General features: G+C 38.6%; 1 protein-coding gene across 2 annotated transcripts in view; it reads left to right on the top strand.

Annotated features, from left to right (window-relative positions):
- pex14 (peroxisomal biogenesis factor 14) overlaps positions 1 to 20,190 on the top strand; it is an 84,231-nt gene that overhangs the window by 27,007 nt on the left and 37,034 nt on the right. For both annotated transcript variants that reach the window (XM_061782105.1, XM_061782096.1), the window contains exon 3: positions 1,684 to 1,768. In XM_061782105.1, coding sequence (XP_061638089.1) covers positions 1,684 to 1,768 — 85 coding nt within the window. The remainder of the gene's footprint in view (positions 1 to 1,683; positions 1,769 to 20,190) is intronic.

Here is a 20,190-nt window from a genome sequence, read left to right as displayed (position 1 = left end):
TTTTCGGTTTAATAAATTACCGTCATATGACATTTTGGGGTTGCAAACAAGCATGCAATGAACTAAAATAAGGCAGGCTAAGTTACCACCATGTTAACAGTTTTTCATTTGATTGCTTCATATTCCTACAAATGTTTACTTTAATTATGACTTAACTGCTGCTTTAGCATAGGTTAGTGATAGATGTTGGCTCTCAGTTACAACCCCCTGTATTATGCATTTTTTCCTGAAGGGGAAAAAAGATGTCTATTTGAGATTAAGTCATTATTTGTTCTATTGGACAAACCCCTTCAATTAATTGGGAAATCTAGTAGAGCGGAGGCTACTATTTGAGGGAATACACCATTATAACCCTCAGTATATAGGGGGGTCTGGTAATTTCTATATCCCTTATGTTACCCTTATGTACATCAAGACCACTTCATTGTTTCAACGTTAGTATTTATTTATTCACCAAACAATTTTCAGTAGCAAATTTGGTCAATTTTGATAGACGTAGTAGTATTACTTGGGACAAGCTGAAAGAATCCCCATTGAATGCCTGAATATATTTTATGTACCTGCTTAGAATAAACTATACTTAATTTGGTTTCACTTTAATTGCAATCTGCACACACTAATGAAAAGTCAGATGCACTTTAATAAGATCCATGAATTTGCGATGTTGTGATAGCCTTGTGTATGTTTGTCACAGTAATAAAGCTTGTTACACAACGCCCTGCCTCAAACTCCCACTGGACGTTTAAACGGTCATACTTTTGGTTTGAAATGGGTGCACAGTATATGCAGTGCATTACCCAAAATGAATTACCACTGGCACGGCGCTCAATCACTTTGTATCTTTCAACAGTAAAATAAAAGAAGAGTAATCAAAACCTTTCAACTTATTAGAGGGATGACTTCTACATTGAATCACGGGGTCCACAGGTGTGATAATAAGTAATCTAAATCTTCTCTCTAGTTGTTTCCCCCTTTCTGTGTTCCTACATATTTATCCATTTTCCAAGGCTCCAACTTATGCTGTTCATTTCAAATTTATTGTTTAATGCAGTTTGACGGAAGAGCCACACCCCCGCCCCCTTTTCCAATTCTTGGAAATGTATACTCGGATGGAAAATTAAAGTTCATCTCAAAGGAAAACATAATAGAATCGATGAAAGCAGTGCACTTAAAACTTTTGATGTTCTGATGCTATTTAAGTTTCTAGTGCATTAACGTTTCAAGTCATTACAACATTTAGGCTGTGTGATTTGATCATGGCAGGTTTTTAACTGGAAGAATTACAGAGGTTTTCAGCGTAGGATTCTAAAGTTATTAGATACAAATGATCACCTCCGCATTAAGTATAGATTTTCTTTCAGTGTGCACTTAAGAATGGTATTTTGTCTTTAAGAGGGTAATAGCAAATTAAGCTCCATACTCCATTTGTCCAGCACTCTTGATGGGCTAATTTTATAACTGATGAGTTGGTCATTCTCTCCATTTACACTGGCTAGAAAGTAGTCAGGTGGGCTCCATTATTAGCTGTCTCTGTTAAATGGAATCCTTTTATTGTCCTTTTTCAAATGTATTTATTTATTTTTTACTTATTACAAATACTTGTTTTTACTGACAGTTTGGACTTCTAAAAGTGTCACTTTGCTGTGGATGTCATGTTGCCAAATCTTTATTGTCTCTTCCTAGGTTTCTACAGCTATAAAGTTTCTTCAAAATCCAAAGGTACGTCAGAGTCCCTTGGGCACCAGAAAAGCGTTCCTAAAGAAAAAAGGTAAGAGGTTATAGCTTTGCAAAATTTAAATACTTGTAAAATAACTAACTGTGTAAAAACTGAAATCATAATTATAATTAAAATAAGAGCTACATGAGCGAGAGCTCTACAGATGGTGTGTAAAAGATAAGTCATTTGTATTGGAAAATGCAACAGGGTAGACTTCCACTTATTTGTTTTTATAAAGTTGGTCGTTCGGGTCAAAGGTTAGAGCTGTAGCTCCAGGCGATCTTATCGGGTCGATTTTGGCTACAGAGTGCACGATTCAGGCGTTGTGAATACATGACACAACAGTTGGGATGCTCCTTTGGGTACAGGAAAATTAATATTGACAAACTCACTCTGTATTTTCAATGGAATTATCAATCTTGCCTCCCAGCATTTGAACCCTTTTACTTAATTTCAATGTTATTGTAAATATAAAACCTGATAGAGGGATTTTGTGCCATTCATAGAGATTGGTTAAAAAAACTGTGCATATTATTATATTATTTGAATTAATACACTAACTATTTTTGCTTGTTCAGTGTAATGTGCTTATAAAAATGTGTTGTGCTATGCTATGTTTCTCACTGGCCTTTGCCGAGACACAAGCACTATAAAAGTTGGGTTGATTTTCTGTCAACTTCTTTGCTTCATCGGGGGCCATGCTTCTGAGTACCTAAAAAGGCAAAAGTGAACCTAAAAGTTCCATAACAGTGTAGGTAAACTGAAACCATATCCATGGTCGACAGCTGCTTGTATGCTTTTCCCCTTTGGTTCAAATGGCTCTTGATATCCTTTGACATTTCTTTGGTTTTGTCACAGCCAAGATTGTTAGCTAAGATAAATAATAAAAATAAAAGGAGCCCGTCGTTTGTTTTAAAGTCTTTGCTGCACTCGAAAAACTGTTTGCTCTTACGGCACTTCGATTACATGAAATATTTATGACGTTTTAATGCAGATTTATTTTGGAAAGTTAGTTCCACTGTTGATCTAAACAAGAAGCCTCAATTTGCATGTGGGCATCGATCTCAGGGAAAGACATTGTAAAGATGAGAGAAACTCTTGCAATGAAACGCTAAGCACAGAGTACATTACTGTTTTGAGAGGATAATTCTTAAGCCACTCAATAAAGCTGTGAATCAAATCTTTATTTTTTGGGGGGAAGGTGTGTACTCTGCAACCTCATACTAACTTCTTTCGTTTCTCTGTTGCTTGACAAGGCTACCTCACCGTAATGTTGGGGGGGGGTGAAATGTTTTTATTTACAGTAGGTTCTTAGTTTACGTACATCTCTACCTATGACATTTTGTCGTTACACAATACCTGTATGTTAAGAAATACTTGTCTCGACGTGTGCAGTCTACAATTGAATTGTCACAGCAACAATATTTACTCTTCACGTGTATTAAAGGTGAAGTATATCGTCTTCAAAATGCTATCAAGATTTGAATGTAGCTTCACTTCCCTACTCCCTCCCTCACCCAAGTGTTTGGCCGAAGCCACACCCCTCATCGGTGCGCACGCGCAAGTCTCATGGTTTGTTGACGACGTGCTGTGATCATCTTGTTGCAACAACGTTGACTATTTCGTCATGTCTCTTCACCGGTAAGTAAAAGAAACAGATGTTATCATACTGAATACAAGTAGAAAACTCAAGTTTTAGTTTGAAGGTTATTTGCATGTACCGTCATTTCTCGTGTAGAATCAGAATCATCTTTATTTGCCAAGTATGTCCAAAAAACACACAAGGAATTTGTCTCCGGTAGTTGGAGCCGCTCTAGTACGACAACAGACAGTCAATTGACAGAGAACACTTTTGAGACGTAAAGACATTGACAAAAAAAAAAAAAAAAGTGCACCCATGTATAATGCGCACCCCCAAAGTTGACCTCAAAATTCTGGAAAACCCTTCTACCTATGTATAATGCATGATTTACAATGCATGATTTTGCTTCTACCCATATGATCAAAACATGAAGTATTATCTGGATTTTATTAGTTTTTTTCAAGGAATTATTCTGAAGTTAAGCACTTTATTTGAACACTTAATCCTTTTTTTAATTTACTTGCTCTTATTTTGAAATTCACAGCCCTACCTAAATTAGAAAACACACAGTTGTGCTCATATTTTTGATTACCCAGGCAGAATTTGTAAGATGGGTACAATTCTTAAAAGAAAACACACTTAATTTTATTTTAATGGGATTCAATTTAAACGGTCAGGCATTTCAGAAAAGCATTATCATTAAACAAAACATAACTGTAAAGAAATTAATGATGGTTGTTGTTCAGTCATCAGTCATATAAAAAAAAACAATATTTCACAAATTCTGCCAGGATATGTAAACTTATGAGCATAACTGTACATATATGCAGTCATACGTACCCGTGTCATATTGGAATGAAAGTGTAGGCTACACCTTTTTTATAACCATTAGGTGGTGGTGGCGGCATTTTTGAATGAAAGTGTACAGCTTTTTCATAACCACTAGATGGCGGCATACATGTATAAAATGCGAAGGTTTTTTTTCCATTTGCCCCTATACCCATGTATAACGCGCACTATTGACTTTTGACAATTTTTTGGGGGGAAAATATGCATTATACACGAGAAAGTACAGTACATTTGATTATTAGACTCTTATTTAGCAACGAGCTTTGATAAAAGCTATAAATACCAATACTCCACATTTTAGTCGAGGCAATGTCCCATAAAGTTACATCCATTTTTGTTCAGAGTTCCCAAGAGGAGAGCAGTGCGTATACTTACACACACACACACAAATGTTTTTAGTCACTGTAAATCTGCAGGTGAAAGCAAATTGTGTCAACTTCCATGGTTCTTGCTTAAATTTTTATCAAAACTTCCAAATTGCGATATGTAATAAATGTTGAGCTGTTTTTGTCACCAAACCCATTTTTAAAGTAACTTGGAAAATAGCTGAACAAACTATTATCCTTGACTTCTGCTTTCAAAACAAGTTATCCATCAGTTGGTTGTGTACGTACTGTATATATAACATGATGAGCCAATTAAAAATGTGTTTCCAGTCATAAAGGCCATCTGAGGGAACCCATAACTACAATGTGGCTTGTGACAAAAACACCCCTCCTTGTAAATGTACAGTGGGGCAAGAAAGTATTTAGTCAGTTCTATTATCTAGTATTTAAGTTCTCCCAATGAAAAAAAGGAGAGAGGCCTGTAATTTTCATTATAGGTATACCTCACCTATGAGAGAAAAAATGAGGGGAAAAAATCCAGAAAATCACTATTTATTTTTTAAAGAATTAAAAAAAGCAAATTATGGTGGAAAACAAATATTTGGTCACCTACAAACAAGCAAGATTTCTGGCTCCTACTTCTTTAAGAGGCTCCTCTGTCTTCCACTCGTTACCTATATTAATGGCACTTGTTTGAACTTATCAGTATAAAAGACACCTGTCCACAACCTCAGTCACACTACAAACTCCACTATGGCCAAGACCAAAGACCTGTCAAAGGACACCAGAAACAAAATTGTAGACCTGCACCAGGCTGGGAAGACTGAATCTGCAATAGGTAAGCAGCTTGGTGTGAAGAAATCAACTGTGGGAGTTATTAGAAAATGGAAGACATACAAGACCACTGATAATCTCCCTCCATCTGGGGCTCCAGGCAAGATCTCACCCCGTGGGGTCAAAATGATCACAAGAACGGTGAGCAAAAATCCAAGAACCACACGGGGGTACCTAGTGAATGACCTGAAGAGAGCTGGGACCAAAGTAACAAAGGCTACCATCATTAACACACGACGCTGCCAGGGACTCAAATACTGCAGTGCCAGACATGTCCCCCTGCTTAAACCAGCATGTCCAGGCCCGTTTGAAGTTTGCTTAAGAGCATTTCGACGATCCAGAGACGATTGGGAGAATGTCATATGGTCAAATTAAACCAAAATAGAACTTTTTGGTAAAAACTCAACTTGTTGTGTTTGGAGGAGAAAGAATGCTGAGTTGCATCCAAAGAACACCATACCTACTGTGAAGCATGGGGGTGGAAACATCATGCTTTGGGCCTGTTTTTCTGCAAAGGGACCAGGACCAGGTGTAAAGGAAAGAATGAATGGGGCCATGTATCGTGAGATTTTGAGTGAAAACCTCCTTCCATCAGCAAGGGCATTGAAGATAAAACGTGGCTGGGTCTTTCAGCATGACAATGATCCCAAACACACTGCCCGGGCAACAAAGGAGTGGCTTCTCATAAGCATTTCAAGGTCCTGGAGTGGCCTCGCCAGTCTCCAGATCTCAACCCCTTAGAAAATCTTTGGAAGGGGTTGAAAGTCTGTATTGCCCAGCGACAGCCCCAAAACATCAGTGCTCTAGAGGAGATATGCATGGAGGAATGGGCCAAAATACCAGCAACAGTGTGTGAAAACCTTATAGAAAACCTTTGACCTCTGTCATTGCCAACAAAGGGTATATAACATAGTATTGAGATTAACTTTTGTTATTTACCAAATACTTATTTTCCACCATCAATAGCTCATACATTCTTTAAATATCAGACAATGTGATTTTCTGGATTTATTTATTTTTTTCCTCATTTTGTCTCTCATAGGTGAGGTATACTTATGATGAAAATTACAGGCATCTCTCATCTTTTTAAGTGGGAGAACTTGCACAATTGGTGGCAGACTAAATACCTTTTTGCCCCACTGTATGTGTACAAGAATTAAAACTGGGTAAAAAAAAAGGTACTGTATCATATTCATTAGACTTTTGTTGATGGGATGGGTATGAGGGAATTATTTAAAAACCTTTTAAACTGCTTTTATATGTGGACATCAGAAAAGAGAGATGCTATTTCTGTAACAATGGATTGCCAAATTCACAAACACAAACTCTAATCACCATAATGTCTTGCTTTACAGGAAATACCTGACAGGCTGAGTTTAGAGTAAACATAGTGTGATAGACATTTCTGTGACGCGACCCCTGCTCCATGTTTTGACGTCCTCCACGAGACATCGAGGGAAGGTCTTCCGACTCTTCAGCCCATGATCAACGCATTGGTGTCTGCCATAACTGCAGACACGACAAACCTTATGGACACCCTGATCTTGGACGAGGGAGGTTTATGCCTAGCCAAAGAAATGTGGATTGACATGCGGAGAGCTGAGAACTTTTGTGACCTTGGTGCGAACAACAGGCGATTCTGCCAATGCTGCCTATTGCCAATATGTAATGCGGAAAATCCCTAAGCATGTTATATAGGATGCTGACAAAGTGGACAACGAGGAACCACAGTTCATATTTTCAAAGCATTGCCCCAGTAGAAATGTGCGTGTTATATTACTTTATAAATATTTGTAGATCCATTTGCACCTTATTTTTTTTATTTAACTCCAGGAGTGTCTGTGCATTTACCTCTACCATTTTGAAATAGTACAATTGTTATAATTAAAGAACTGAAAATGAATGGTTCCTCCTTCACAATTGCCACACAGAAATCAATGTTACATTTCGTGTCTCTTTCCAGTTCGTAAACAGCAGTGCCATATATATTGCATGTTCATTGATTGTATATTTAAAAGAAAAATAAAACTAATTAAAAGTACTGAAACACATTTTATTTACAAGCTATATACATGGTTTACCCTAAAATACTAATATTTATTTTTTACAGATTTTGACAGACATGTACAAGAAATCAAAATTACTCCAAATAGACCTGACATCATTGAGAAATAAAAAATACATTTATTTACTCAATAATGTCATGGATCTTTATAATTACATTATAAACATTTGTACATTATTATTTCTTTAAGCCTTAAGACTAAAAAACTCCCCTTGGCTTCTGCTGAGGGGAGTTTGCAACACCGGAGTAGATCATCAGCTGTTGTAATCTGTGGCAGGCCACTGGTGACAGACAACCTGTAATTCCATTTTGTTTTTGTTTTTTATAAGCGACAAGAAAAGACGAAAATTGACAGTTGCAGAGGCAGCATGGGCTGTACTGTACCTTTTGCCCACAATGGTGCTCTGAATTTGTGAGCTACAGTGGGTACGGAAAGTATTCAGACTCCCTTAAATTTTTGACTCTTTATTTTTTTTATATTGCAGCCATTTGCTAAACTTCTTTTTCCCCCACATTAATGTACACACAAAGTGCTCAGGAACTCAGACTGGGCCAAAGGTTCACCTTCAAATAAGAGAATGACTCTAAGCACACAGCTAAAATAACGAAGGAGTGGCTTCAGAACAACTTGAATGGCCCTGCCTTAAACCTAATTGAGCATCTCTGGAGAGACCTGAAAATGGCTGTCCACCAACGTTCACCATCCAACCTGACAGAACTGGAGACGATCTGCAAGGAGGAATGGCAGATGATCCCCAAATCCAATTGTGAAAATCTTGTTGCATCATTCACAAAAAGCCTCATGGCTGTATGCGCTCAAAAGGGTGCTTCTACTAAATACAGAGAAAAGGGTCTGAATACTTATGGCTGTGTGATATTTCATTATTATTATTATTTTTTTTTTAAATAAATCAGCGAACATTTCAACAATTCCGTTTGTTTTCTGTCAATATGGGGTGCTGTGTATACATTAATGAGGGGAAAAAATAACTTAAATGATTTTAACAAATGGCTGCAAGATGACAAAGAGAGGAAAATTTAAGGGGGTCTGAAAACTTTCCATACCCACTGTATACGGTAATGATTCCAGATGAGAAAACAATGGAGACAAACTGGCAAGTGGTGTGGAGAGATATTCAAAAGAGCTAAAATCACACAGTATAATTTCTTTACACTGAAATCATGACTTAAAAAAACCACCGCCTTTTTTCCCTATTCGACACTTGTTCATAAAATAAAAATTTGCTGGTGTTGCCTCATTTAAAATGGTATTACAGCTACTTTCTGTTAACCATGTTTCATTTAGTAACAAAAAGTCCAGATCATAGGTTGTAATGATGTCATTAATCAACATTGATTTATTACCCAGTGACCTGATATTGAAAAGAGCTAGTCTAGCAGAGATAACTGGAGACAATGGTTTGATAAATTCACATTTTATCCTCACTAAGTTTGTAGTTCTACTTTTTTTGTGCCATATTTATTTGACTGCGGCACGGTGAACGACTGGTTAGAGCATCTGACTCACAGTTCTGAGGACCTGGGTTCAATCCCCGGCCCCGCCTGTGTGGAATTTGCATGTTCTCCCCGTGCCTGCGTGGGTTTTCTCTGGGCACTCCGGTTTCCTCCCACATCCTTAAAACATGCATGGTAGGTTAATTGACGACTCTAAGTTTCCCGTAGGTGTGACTGTGAGTGCGAATGGTTGTTTGTTTGTATGTGCCCTGCAATTGGCTGGCAACCAGTTCAGGGTGTACACCGCCTCCTGCCCGATGATAGTTGGGATAGGCTCCAGCACGCCCGCGACCCTACTGAGGAGAAACGGCTCAGAAAAGGGATGGATGGATGGATTTTTTTGACCAACGTTCTGTCCGTTGTAATTACAGGGATATAAATGCCTGATCTCCATAGGGGTCTGACTTATTCTGGAAAAGACCCCGCAGATATCAGTCAGTTTCGCAGATAATGTTCTTCATGGGTGGGGGAGGGGCCCTTCGCATATTAGTGGACAGTGGTTTCAGGCGAGGGGAGATGGGAGGAAGATCTTGGCGTGGTTTGCGTTGGACTCCAATATTGACAATAGTCTTCATCCTGTCCAGCACACCTAGCAGAGAATTTAGGCTAGTAGAGAGTGAGTTTTGCGTTGGGCTTTGCTTCAATGGGGCAGGGAGCGGTGTGGGAGATTCAATGTGCTGGCTCATCTCATTTGTCATTCGCTCCTCCAATTGTTTGGATGACACCGATGAATCCGTCTGCGCCTCAGGTCGCCTTATCTCCTGTTCCTCTGATTGTTTGGGAACAACTGCATCTTTTTGTCCTTCATCCGTGTCACCAAGGCCATTGTTTTCTTTTCAGGCCACTGAATGACGTACACAGTAAAAAATGTTGGCAGCCAATAACTTAACTCCTTGTCTATTTAGACAGAAACCGTCTGCCTTGTAAAGATGTCTGCGCTCCCAAAAAATCCAGAAATTGTCAAAGTCACGGATAGTGCACTACACACTTCTTTGAGGAACTTATTTAATTGACTGAGCGTAGCGAAACATTCATCTCCAAATCGTACAAGTGGGAGAGGTCCACTCATAAAAACCTCAGCATCCAAACATAGCACTTTTGTTAGGTGATCAATGAAATCTCGTTTCAGTACCTCCTGATTGCTGCTTCAGAACATACAGGGCCCCTGTGTGTATAATAACACATTTCACAGCTGAGTGCTGATTAGTGATTTCCAGGATTTTTTTTTTTCTTTAGAGATATCAGAAACCCTGTCATTGGTAAAACACAGTACTTTGGTGGTGTTCTCACTGCAAAAACGTTTCACATTCTTGACAGCTCCAGCACCAACTATTAACGTTTGGGGTGCCATTTTTTTCTTGTATGATTTAGTTTCATACTTTTCAGTGATGGTCGGGGATGAGCATTCTTGGCTAGAGTCTTGTAAAAGTGGCTGAAATCTATTAGTAAGTCTGATGTCAATGTTATGCCTTGACATGCGTTCTTTTTTCTTGCCCTTCGCTGTTGCGACCGTCCACGGCTGCTCACTCTGGGTTGAAGGAGCCCGCAACGCAGGCCAGCCGGATTCCTCGGTAAGCTGCTGGTATTTTAGATGTTGTCCCATATCTTTGGGCTTTGCTCCCAGTAAATTCCAGGGAGAACTGCTGGATGGTCCATTACGGTTTCCACAGTCCACATCCATCCCCTTTGTTGAGCTAATTGGCACACTTCTGCTCACCATTTTGAGACATCGGTAGAGTGGTTTCATTCCCCGACTGTCCATTTACATCCACATACATTTCAAGACGGTGGATTTTCGTTTCCAGGATTTACATCCTCTGCAGCAGTCCATGATAGTCCTCAGTGGAAAAGGGAGGCATCTTGATTGCTGGTCTTGTTGCTAATAGCAGGCTTGTGCTAGTTAGCAGGCCACGCTCACGTAATGGTGAGAGCGTATCAGAAAATATTGGAAGATGGCAACAACTGACTGTATCTACAAAAAAAAGTACAGTCCCACAGGTTTAAAAATATCCAGGAGTCGCTGCTTCAAATTTTTTTTAGAAGAAAAACAAGCTTATCAGCAAGAAAAAATGTAAACAGAAGTGAAGCACGCAGAGCGAGCAAAAAAGCGTCTGCACTGGACGAGAGCAAGAGAGACAATCCTTTGGTCTTTTTGGGCAGCAGTGGTTTTCGCCTTGGAACGCTGCCATGGATGCCATTCTCTTCCTTATTGTTGTGTCATGAATGATGTCATTCTGCAGTTTGATGACATGATTGGCTGATACAGCTGATCCCTTAACTGAGGCAAGGGAGGCCTGCAGTTCTTTAGAAGTTGTCCTGAGTTCTTTTGTGACCTCCTGTATGAGTCATTACTGTTCTCTTGGGGTAATCTTTGTAGGCCAGCCACTCCTGGGAAGGTTCACCACTGTTCCATGTTTTCTCTATGTGAGCATAATGGCTCTCCCTTTGGTTTACTGCAATCCTGAAGCTTTAGAAATGTTTTTTGTAACACCTTCCAGACTGATAGATGTCAATTCCTTTATTTCTTGACTGCTCTGGAATTTCTTTGGGTTATGTCATTTTGTTGCAGCCCTTTTTAGATCTTTTGTCTGACTTGATTGTGTTTAAGTGATTTCTTTATTGAAGGGGTCTGGAGGTTATCAGGCTTGGGTGTGATCAATAAAAATTAACCAAAAATTGTGATTAGCCACAATTAATTCATGATTTCACAAGGGGGTTAATTACTTTTTCACACAGGGCCAAGGTAACTTTGAATAGTTTTTTCCCCCCTAAATAAATTAAATCACCATTTAAAAACAGCATATTAAGTTCACTTGGGTTATATTTTTCTGATATTTACATTTGTTTGATCTTAAACAAAGTGGGGAAACTGCAAAATTGTAAGAATTTGACATTTTCACGGCACTGTGGATAAGCCTAATTTGACAAGGAAATTTGCCCCAAAAAGTTTATTTATTCAGTTTTTATTCACATTTATATAAGGTGTAACTCTGTACTGCATACTCCGTACCGCTCTTCCTGTTTAGGGTCGCAGAGCGCCAGAGCCTATACCAGCTGACTTCAGGCGAAAGGTGGACTACAGCCTGAACTGGGTGCCAGTCAGTCGCAGGGCACATATTGACACAGACTACAGCATAACGTATAACTGTCAAATATTGAATAAACAGAGATAAACGCATAGGGTAAGTCTTTCATGAAAAAGCCTAACTCGATAGATGCCGGTAGCTCAGTTTGCGCATGTGCTGAAGCGCTGGAGAGTGCGGTTTGACAAGAAGCTTGTTTTGACATAACACTGGTATGCGCAATTTCTGATCGTCGCACAGGGACATAAGTTTCGGGACGATTATTTTTCTGGCAGCAATGCACCGGCCAATTTTTGTTTGGTGGTGTTGCAATCTGACATCATCGAAATACCCCTATCAGTGGCGTGTACAGACCCACATCTGCCCTAACAAAACAAACATGGTAAAAAATAAATAAATCACTTGTGTGAGTGAGGATTAGCGCAGTTTCGGGAATATTCATTTTCTTTGCAAACTAGTTCAAAGTTCATTTCACAAATTTTTCAATTGTAGTTCAGTTAATAGTTAAAGATTTTGAACTTAGTTCACAATTCACAAAATTAACTTGTCCATAGTTCTTCCCCCAAGCCAATTGCTTCACCCACTTTCTTCACCAGACTATCATTCCCCTCATTCAAATCCAAAGGGAAAATGCTCTTCTGTCTGCCAGGGAATAGCAAACAGCTTACCTTACAGTTTTTTGCTAATCAATGCAGATTTCCCGGCTGAGGTCACCTCCATAAGCTTTTTTTTTTTTTTTTTTTTTTTTTTTTTTTTTTTTTTTTTTCTCTTCTTTCTCTCTCTTCCCCCTCTATCCCCTCCAGGCATGCATCCCATTTTGATGACACACGACCGTGCAACTATTGGTGGCTGTGGTTGCCAAATAAGACGTTTATTCCCCTTCATATGAAGGCTCAGTTAGAGTGTGTTTCCACAGATTTTCTCCTGGAAGCGTCTAAGGCAGACACGTCAAGCTCCCGCAGCAATTTCGTCTGTCCTCCGGGATCAATTTGAAATCAGCATGACATTGGCCCACACCACGACATCAGCCAAACATTTACACGTAATTCCATGAGCAGCGTCGAATTTGTATGAACTATACAGTACTCATCCATAGTGAGATTTAAGAAAACTATCCTGTTCTGCAGGCCATTATATTATATACTGTATGTGACCCACCACGACAAAACCCGCAGTAAGTCAGCCTGAGCCAAGTCGCATAAATTTGTGATTTTAGTTTTTTTGCAGAATATGTAAGTTGAACTCATGAAGAAGCCACTCAATTAACAATATTGGGGGACATAAGACCTTAAACTTTGTGTTAGAATCTGGCTTGTCCGCAGCTAAATAATCCCCGCAGTAGCTCGGGATGTTGGAGGTGTGGGGATACGACAGTCGGCCAATCAGGTACCAGTTTCAAAGGAGCCACATGGCTTACTTATGCATCCGCTCGTGCATTTTAAGTACTGGTAACTGTTACTTTTAATTCTGGAAGGTCTGTTTGTTGTCGATTGAATGAAGACACATTGCCGAAGAACTCGTGGTTTTGTCAGCACAACTCTGACTGCAAAAAGTGAAAGTGGAAATTACTATTGAATGACAGTGACAAAAAGAATGCCGGCGGACCTCTTATTTGATTGACGGCAATGACGTCTACAGGAATACCTTTCAGATTCTTACAGGGGGAGTTTTCATTGTTATCTATGTTAGTTAGTGTTTATTCAAAGTTTTGACAAAGATGAAAATGTTCCTTGTCGTTGTTACAATGCAAATCTCACTAAAATCTCATTTTTTTGCATTCGGACACAATAGATAACTATATTGACGTGATTCACAATTATTATTCTTGTTTTCTGTGAAGTTTGAAGTAAATCTGACAATGCACTTGCTCTCAGTGTGACCCGGAAAATGAGATGGCTCGAGCACACGTTGCCATTTTTTGTTATTTAAAGGTAGCTAGCTCCGTTAGCTTGGCGGCAACCGTCGTAGTTACGAGCTCAAAATCACTGATCGCAATTACAGAAAATGCTGGCGATCATATACTGAATTACTTTGGGTATTGACTATGTTTAGTGTTGTAGGCAAAGTATTTTGGTTAGAATATCAATGACTGTCTCAAGCAGCTGACATCCCATTATCTTGTGCCGTAGCTGTTTGATAATCTTCCTGGGCTACAGATATAATCAACAGTACAAATAATACATGAGTACAGCACATAGTACATCAATACAGTAGTTACTCAAAATACATGCTACAGAGTCAAACAAGCAAACATTAACACAAAAGACACCAATTAATAATTTAAGATACTACATCAAATACTGTTAGAAAAAAATACTTTAATTCTCAAGCAACACCTCTCAGATGAAAATAGTATCAAGTGGATATGAGAAAACCATATAGGAAACCTGGCATTCTCATGAACAAAAAAACATTCAGAAGTCAGAATGAGCATCCATCCATTTTCAACACCAATTATCCTGGTTAGGGTTGCGGGGCGCTGGGGCCTATCCCAGCTGACTTCGGGCGAAAGGCGAACTACACCCTGAACTGGTCGCCAGGCAGTCGCAGGGCACATATAGACACAGACAACCATTCGCACTCACATTCACACCGTCACTGAGTGAGAACTGAACCCACGCTGCCCGCACCAAAGTCAGGCGAGTGTACCACTACACCATCAGTGACCAGAATGAGCACGTTCACTATCATGTTCGTTAGGCAGAAATACACTGCATTCAGTTCACGTTCGCCCAAAATATGGAGGAGTTCATGAACTTTTGTTCATTTTAATTCCAGTACAACACTGGATAAGCAGTATAGAAAATGGAAGGATAAATCAACAAAAACATGAAATATTGCGGTCCGGGGTTGAGTCAGTCCAACAAAACCTTATGTAAAATGTAATGTTTTAATTTGTTGTTTTTGTTTACTTCCGCCTGGTATTGACTCTTGTAGTATTTTGGACATCTTCGCATGAAGGTTGTTTCAGTTGTTAGTGAATGTAAAGACAATTATATTAGATATATGCCACTATTGTGTACAGGTAAAAAGACAAATCACACTTAGGCATTAAGTCAGAATTTCTCCATTGAGACCTGTAGTGTAAATCCAGCCTTAGTTACTGTTTTTGTTGTCCTCTCAACCATTTGATCTAGAAATCGATCATCCTGCTTCTCCCACTGCAATGTGTCAGTCTTAATTTATAATAGAGTTTAATGTCATATTTATGTAAATACGTCTGGATTTTACTTTATATTAATAGCCAGAAATGTCAAAGCACACATAAAATGAAACAATACCATCTCCCGGTAGAATGGAATTTAAATTGGATTCCTCTTGCTGGCAATATTTACGCTGGATAGCTGATGAAGGGGAAAATAGTCCCTGCTTTGATTGCATGTTGCAGAATCGTTGCACAATGATCTCACTCGTGCACATTATTTCATTGCACAGTTGTGCCCTTATATCCGCTGAAGGATGCCTCGGTGGTCATGTCGTTTTGAAAGAGATCTTAATAGTGCGGTTTATTTCAATATTCATTGAAAAATATAATTTCCGTTTTCCGTCAACTGTTAATTCCCGGGTATGAATTGGCAATTATGAAGTACAAAATTTGTAGCTACCTGCTCTGAGTCCTTGTTGAATGAACTGGCTGAAATATTGAAAGATGATCACCTAGATTGTAATATGAATGCTGATATAAAACAGATTCATTCTTTTTTCCTTTGGAAAAGAAGGTTGGAAATAAATTGCATTTAGACTCAAACTGAGTAATTTTGTCTTGCTTTTTCCTAGCCAACATTAAATGTTTTACTGTTTGAGTGAAATATAATGTGATGCGGTCTCATTTACTGGATTGTGCTATCTTCGTCCTCGACAATTAACATACAGTTTAACAGTCAAAGTGTTGTTAGCCCATTTTGGAGCCACAATTTAGCTTAGACAATTAGCAGTTACACACACATAATTACCTAAAAATGTCATTCTCAGGACTAATTGAACAACATTTACATCTTGTCACATGTCACTTTGACCGAGGCTCCAAAGCTGACATGCTCAGTTGTACCCAGTTTGTTTGGGAAACTGTTTCTTTGCATGTAAAATAGGAACAGTGAATTTTCTGTAAATTACACTTAATTGATGGCTTGCCTTACTTTTTCAATGCTGTCCTCTTTGCTATTTATTGACAAGATAATGGAAATAGATTTCACCCTGATTTAGATGGCCAGTGAGTGAGGGTCACAGAGAACATAGGTAGGCTGTTGGTCTATGACTGTGCCTGGTATGAAGGTAAGGGTAAGGATAATCATCCCACATATTAATGGGATGCTATGTGTAAGTGAGGTTATGCGACTCACCTCTTGGACAAAAATGACAATGACCAAGGCCTGCAAAGAAGGTAAAGGGATTGATGTGGTTATAAATTACTCCATGGCGCCACCTAGTCGAGGCCTTGCCTACATTTGTCATCAGTAGGGCGATAAAAGCAGGGAAATGAGAACAGTCTCCTCTTTTTTTTAATACATAAATGAATACGCTATAAGTGTGTATGCCATTTTGTAGCAGTTGTAGCAAACGAAAATGACGTGAAGGACCGTCAGCACGACTTATTAAATGTGTTGATGCCGCGCCTCACTTCTTCAAATTCCATTTACTTCCTTCTACTTGACATAACCTGTACTGTTGATTTTTGTTTTAAAATAGATCCAAAATCTAATTCCTCTCAAGGACACGTAGAGGGAAATGTGTTCATCTTTTACCCAAAATATTTTAGTGCGCAATTTTTGTAATTGACCGTCCTGCTGAGGTTTTGACCCATAAAGTCCAAGAGTGCCAGAATTGGAGAAATTAATTTAATAAAAGAGCCTCACTGCTTCTTTGCCCTTAAAAATGCCGAGAGAATATGAGGCTCTGGAAATAGAGCTGTAAATAACCTGACGAGCAATGGGTTTTCCTTTAAATAAATACCGATCAGGTTTATGTTGAACGACAATAGAAAACGTAGTCCAGATATGCAGTTTACAGTATTTATAGCTGTAATATCGAGGTGCCAGCACTGTAATTTCATGCCCCGATGAGAATGGCAAGGTCAAAGCAAATGCTTTGGCTGAGCATCTGCTAATACTGTGACTCATAAACAGGCACTGCGTGTATCAGGTGCACCAAATAATACAGTATAATGAAATACAGAATAGCTTTCCATTATTGTTCTTTTTTATGGTGTCGTCATTAGGTTTAATTTATGTCTTAAAAATTCATCTCCCCATGGGTCGATCTGAAATGGGGGTCCAAGGGTCATTCTACAGGTTTTGGAACCTCTAATAAATTTCGCCAACCTTTTTTTGTCTTTCCTTTTATATGTAAAACCTTGTTCTTTTTTTCTGTAAGATCTAAGGCTGCTTTCATTTGCTGCTGCTGTGTTCAAATAGATCTGTACCAACAGAACAACTTTGCAGCTGTACTTTGACCAGAGAACAATTAAGAGCTTAACTTAATTTTGGTTTGAATTGCATTTTCCTGTATCAACTTTACATCATGAACTCTCATTAAAATGTCCATTGATTAAACTTGTTAGTTTATATGTAGACTTTTACATTTCAAGATGAAAGGAAAAATGTGTCTTCTAATGAAGCTGTGATCCTTCCTCATCTCACTCAATACTCTGCCACCATGTAGTCTGCTGTGGTCAGATGAGTCTGGAGTCCAGGGACGCATTATTGCTTATTTGACTGTGCAATCTGACTGCACAAACTCAGCACTTCCTGGCACTCAGGACCTTCTGTAGACTACAGGATGGCCAACATTTACTTTCAATTATCCAACCAATTTCATGGCCATTTGAAGTTCTTGTGGCATTAAAGTAAGGGATGACCAGGACCTCCCCTTGTTCTATAAGATAATAGATTAGATGGAAATTCCTTAATGTTTTAGGTCAGTCATTTCCAAATGTTTGGAGCCACAGACCCCCTAGACCCCCTTTAACACCCTGACCGAGTTGCCGCACCCTCTCACCCTCATACAGTCTCAAAATAAAGCCTGTTTATAGATAATAACAAGTGGCAAAATAAGTCTTTCAGCCATTTTTGCATACTTACATGAATTTAGCTGCCACAAGGTAAGCATGCAAATAGTTCTGTTGAGTTTACATCAGGCCGGTGGACAGTAGCTAAAGTGCATTTTGGGTATCATATTTCTTTTTTTTTTTTTTTGGGGGGGGGGGGGGGCGTAAAAATTATATTTTATAGAGAAAATGTGCATATCATATTCAACATTTTTATTGTTGAAAAAAAACATTTGGTTAAAAAAAAGAAAAGAGGCCAAGTGATTCCTTCAAGCTGCTTATTGCCACTCCCACTTGAATTTTTGCTTGAACGAAACATAAAACAAAGTGAATTTCATGTTGTGCATTTAGCCAAAGCACATTAATTTATTAACTTTGTCTTATGACAGTCAGCTCATTAATGTTAACACATAATGCCAAACAAAAAATGATGGGCTAACGATGTCTCGGCAATTATACAAATTTGTAGCATTTGAACACACGCAGTATCAACACATGAAGACACCATAGAACAATATTCATGGGCATATATTCTTTATCGTGTGCGAATAAATGACATAATTGCAGTTTAGTGGAGATGGTCTTCTTCCGATTCATTCTCAAATTTGCATGTAAAGTCTGTATGGATTATGCTTCCCCCTGGTGGCTAAGGCGTGCACGCCAGAATGAGCAGCGCAATGGCCATTTAATCATCATAATCCACAAACTGTTCTGTTCCTTTCATTCTATTACATTGTGTTATTAGCGTTTATAAAGTACAAAATTGTAGAGTGCTATTTTTCTTATTCAAAAATATGTTACAAACATCTTTGTTAGTGTTTTTGGGGTGCTGGAATGGGTTAATTGCATTTCCTTTCTCAGGGCATTGACTCAATCGCAACTGGGCTGTTCTGTTTGTCTTAGAAGACGTTTGGCCTATCATCCAAGCAGGCTTCATCAGTTCATGAAACAAGGCTTAGTTAGGATGCACTAGCCAGTGTGTGTGTGTGTGTGTGTGTGTGTGTATATCTCAATGAGAGAGGGGAGTTTCCACCCAACGACTGTGGTGGACTAACAATGACCTCTTGGCCAGGCGGTTTAACTGATCGCCCCATTTTTTGCATTCCAAAAGAATGATTCCGTAAGTGGTGTGGGGCATGCCTCTAAGTTGGAGCATAAATAGCTGAGTCTTCCACACAAACACTGGCTCGTGGGTCCTAACTAAGCATTGTTGCATGAACTGATGAAACCTGCTTGGATGAGAGGTGAAACATCTTCTAAGACAAACAGAACAGTACAGTTGCGATCGATTATGTGTCCTAAGAATGAAATGACCTGGATGAATGAGAATATTCCCAGGCCTGCATTTCCTTTCAATTAGGAAAGATGTTTTTAGTTACCAACATTTTTATGGAACAAATTAAACTCCTAAATCAAGGCAGCACTGTACTTTTAAATCCAAGTAATCAATATAACATTATTCAAAAATAACGACAACGACAAAAAAGTGAAAAAATAATAGTCAATTCTATTAAGAAGACTATGAAAATATATTCCTTGGAGTAATACCAGTAATTGATAATAAATTGTGTTGGAAGTCTCATATAGCTCAAGAGTGAAATCAAAATGTCTGTAACCATAGCTATTCTTCATAAAAATAAGGATGTCTGGAATAATACTTTTTACTCATTAAAAAAAATAATAATCCATTAGAAGAATTAACTTGTAGAATGACTATGATAATGACTTGAAAACGTGTGGCTTCCTTTTAAAACGAGTGATGAAAAATATGATGATGATGGAGCAGTTGGCAGTTGTTAGCTTGACTGTCGTGATTATCTTACATGGACCCGTTATTTTGGGATACCTACATAATTCAGTGTATTGTACAGTGGGGCAAAAAAGTATTTAGTCAGCCACCAATTGTGCAAGTTCTCCCACTTAAAAAGATGAGAGAGGCCTGTAATTTTCATCATAGGTATACCTCACCTATGAGAGACAAAATGAGAAAAAAAATAACTGTCTGATTTGTAAAGAATTTATTAGCAAATTATGGTAGAAAAAAAGTATTCGGTCACCTACAAACAAGCAAGATTTCTGGCTCTCACAGACCTGTAACTTCTTCAAGAAGTTACTCGGTCCTCCACTCGTTATCAGTATAAAAGACACCTGTTCACAACCTCAAGCAGTCACACTC

This window comes from Phyllopteryx taeniolatus, chromosome 1 (assembly GCF_024500385.1).
Source record: "Phyllopteryx taeniolatus isolate TA_2022b chromosome 1, UOR_Ptae_1.2, whole genome shotgun sequence".
Lineage (NCBI taxonomy): Eukaryota > Metazoa > Chordata > Actinopteri > Syngnathiformes > Syngnathidae > Phyllopteryx > Phyllopteryx taeniolatus.
Note: the sequence above shows the minus strand (reverse complement) of the source record. Positions and strands in the feature narration are given on the sequence as shown.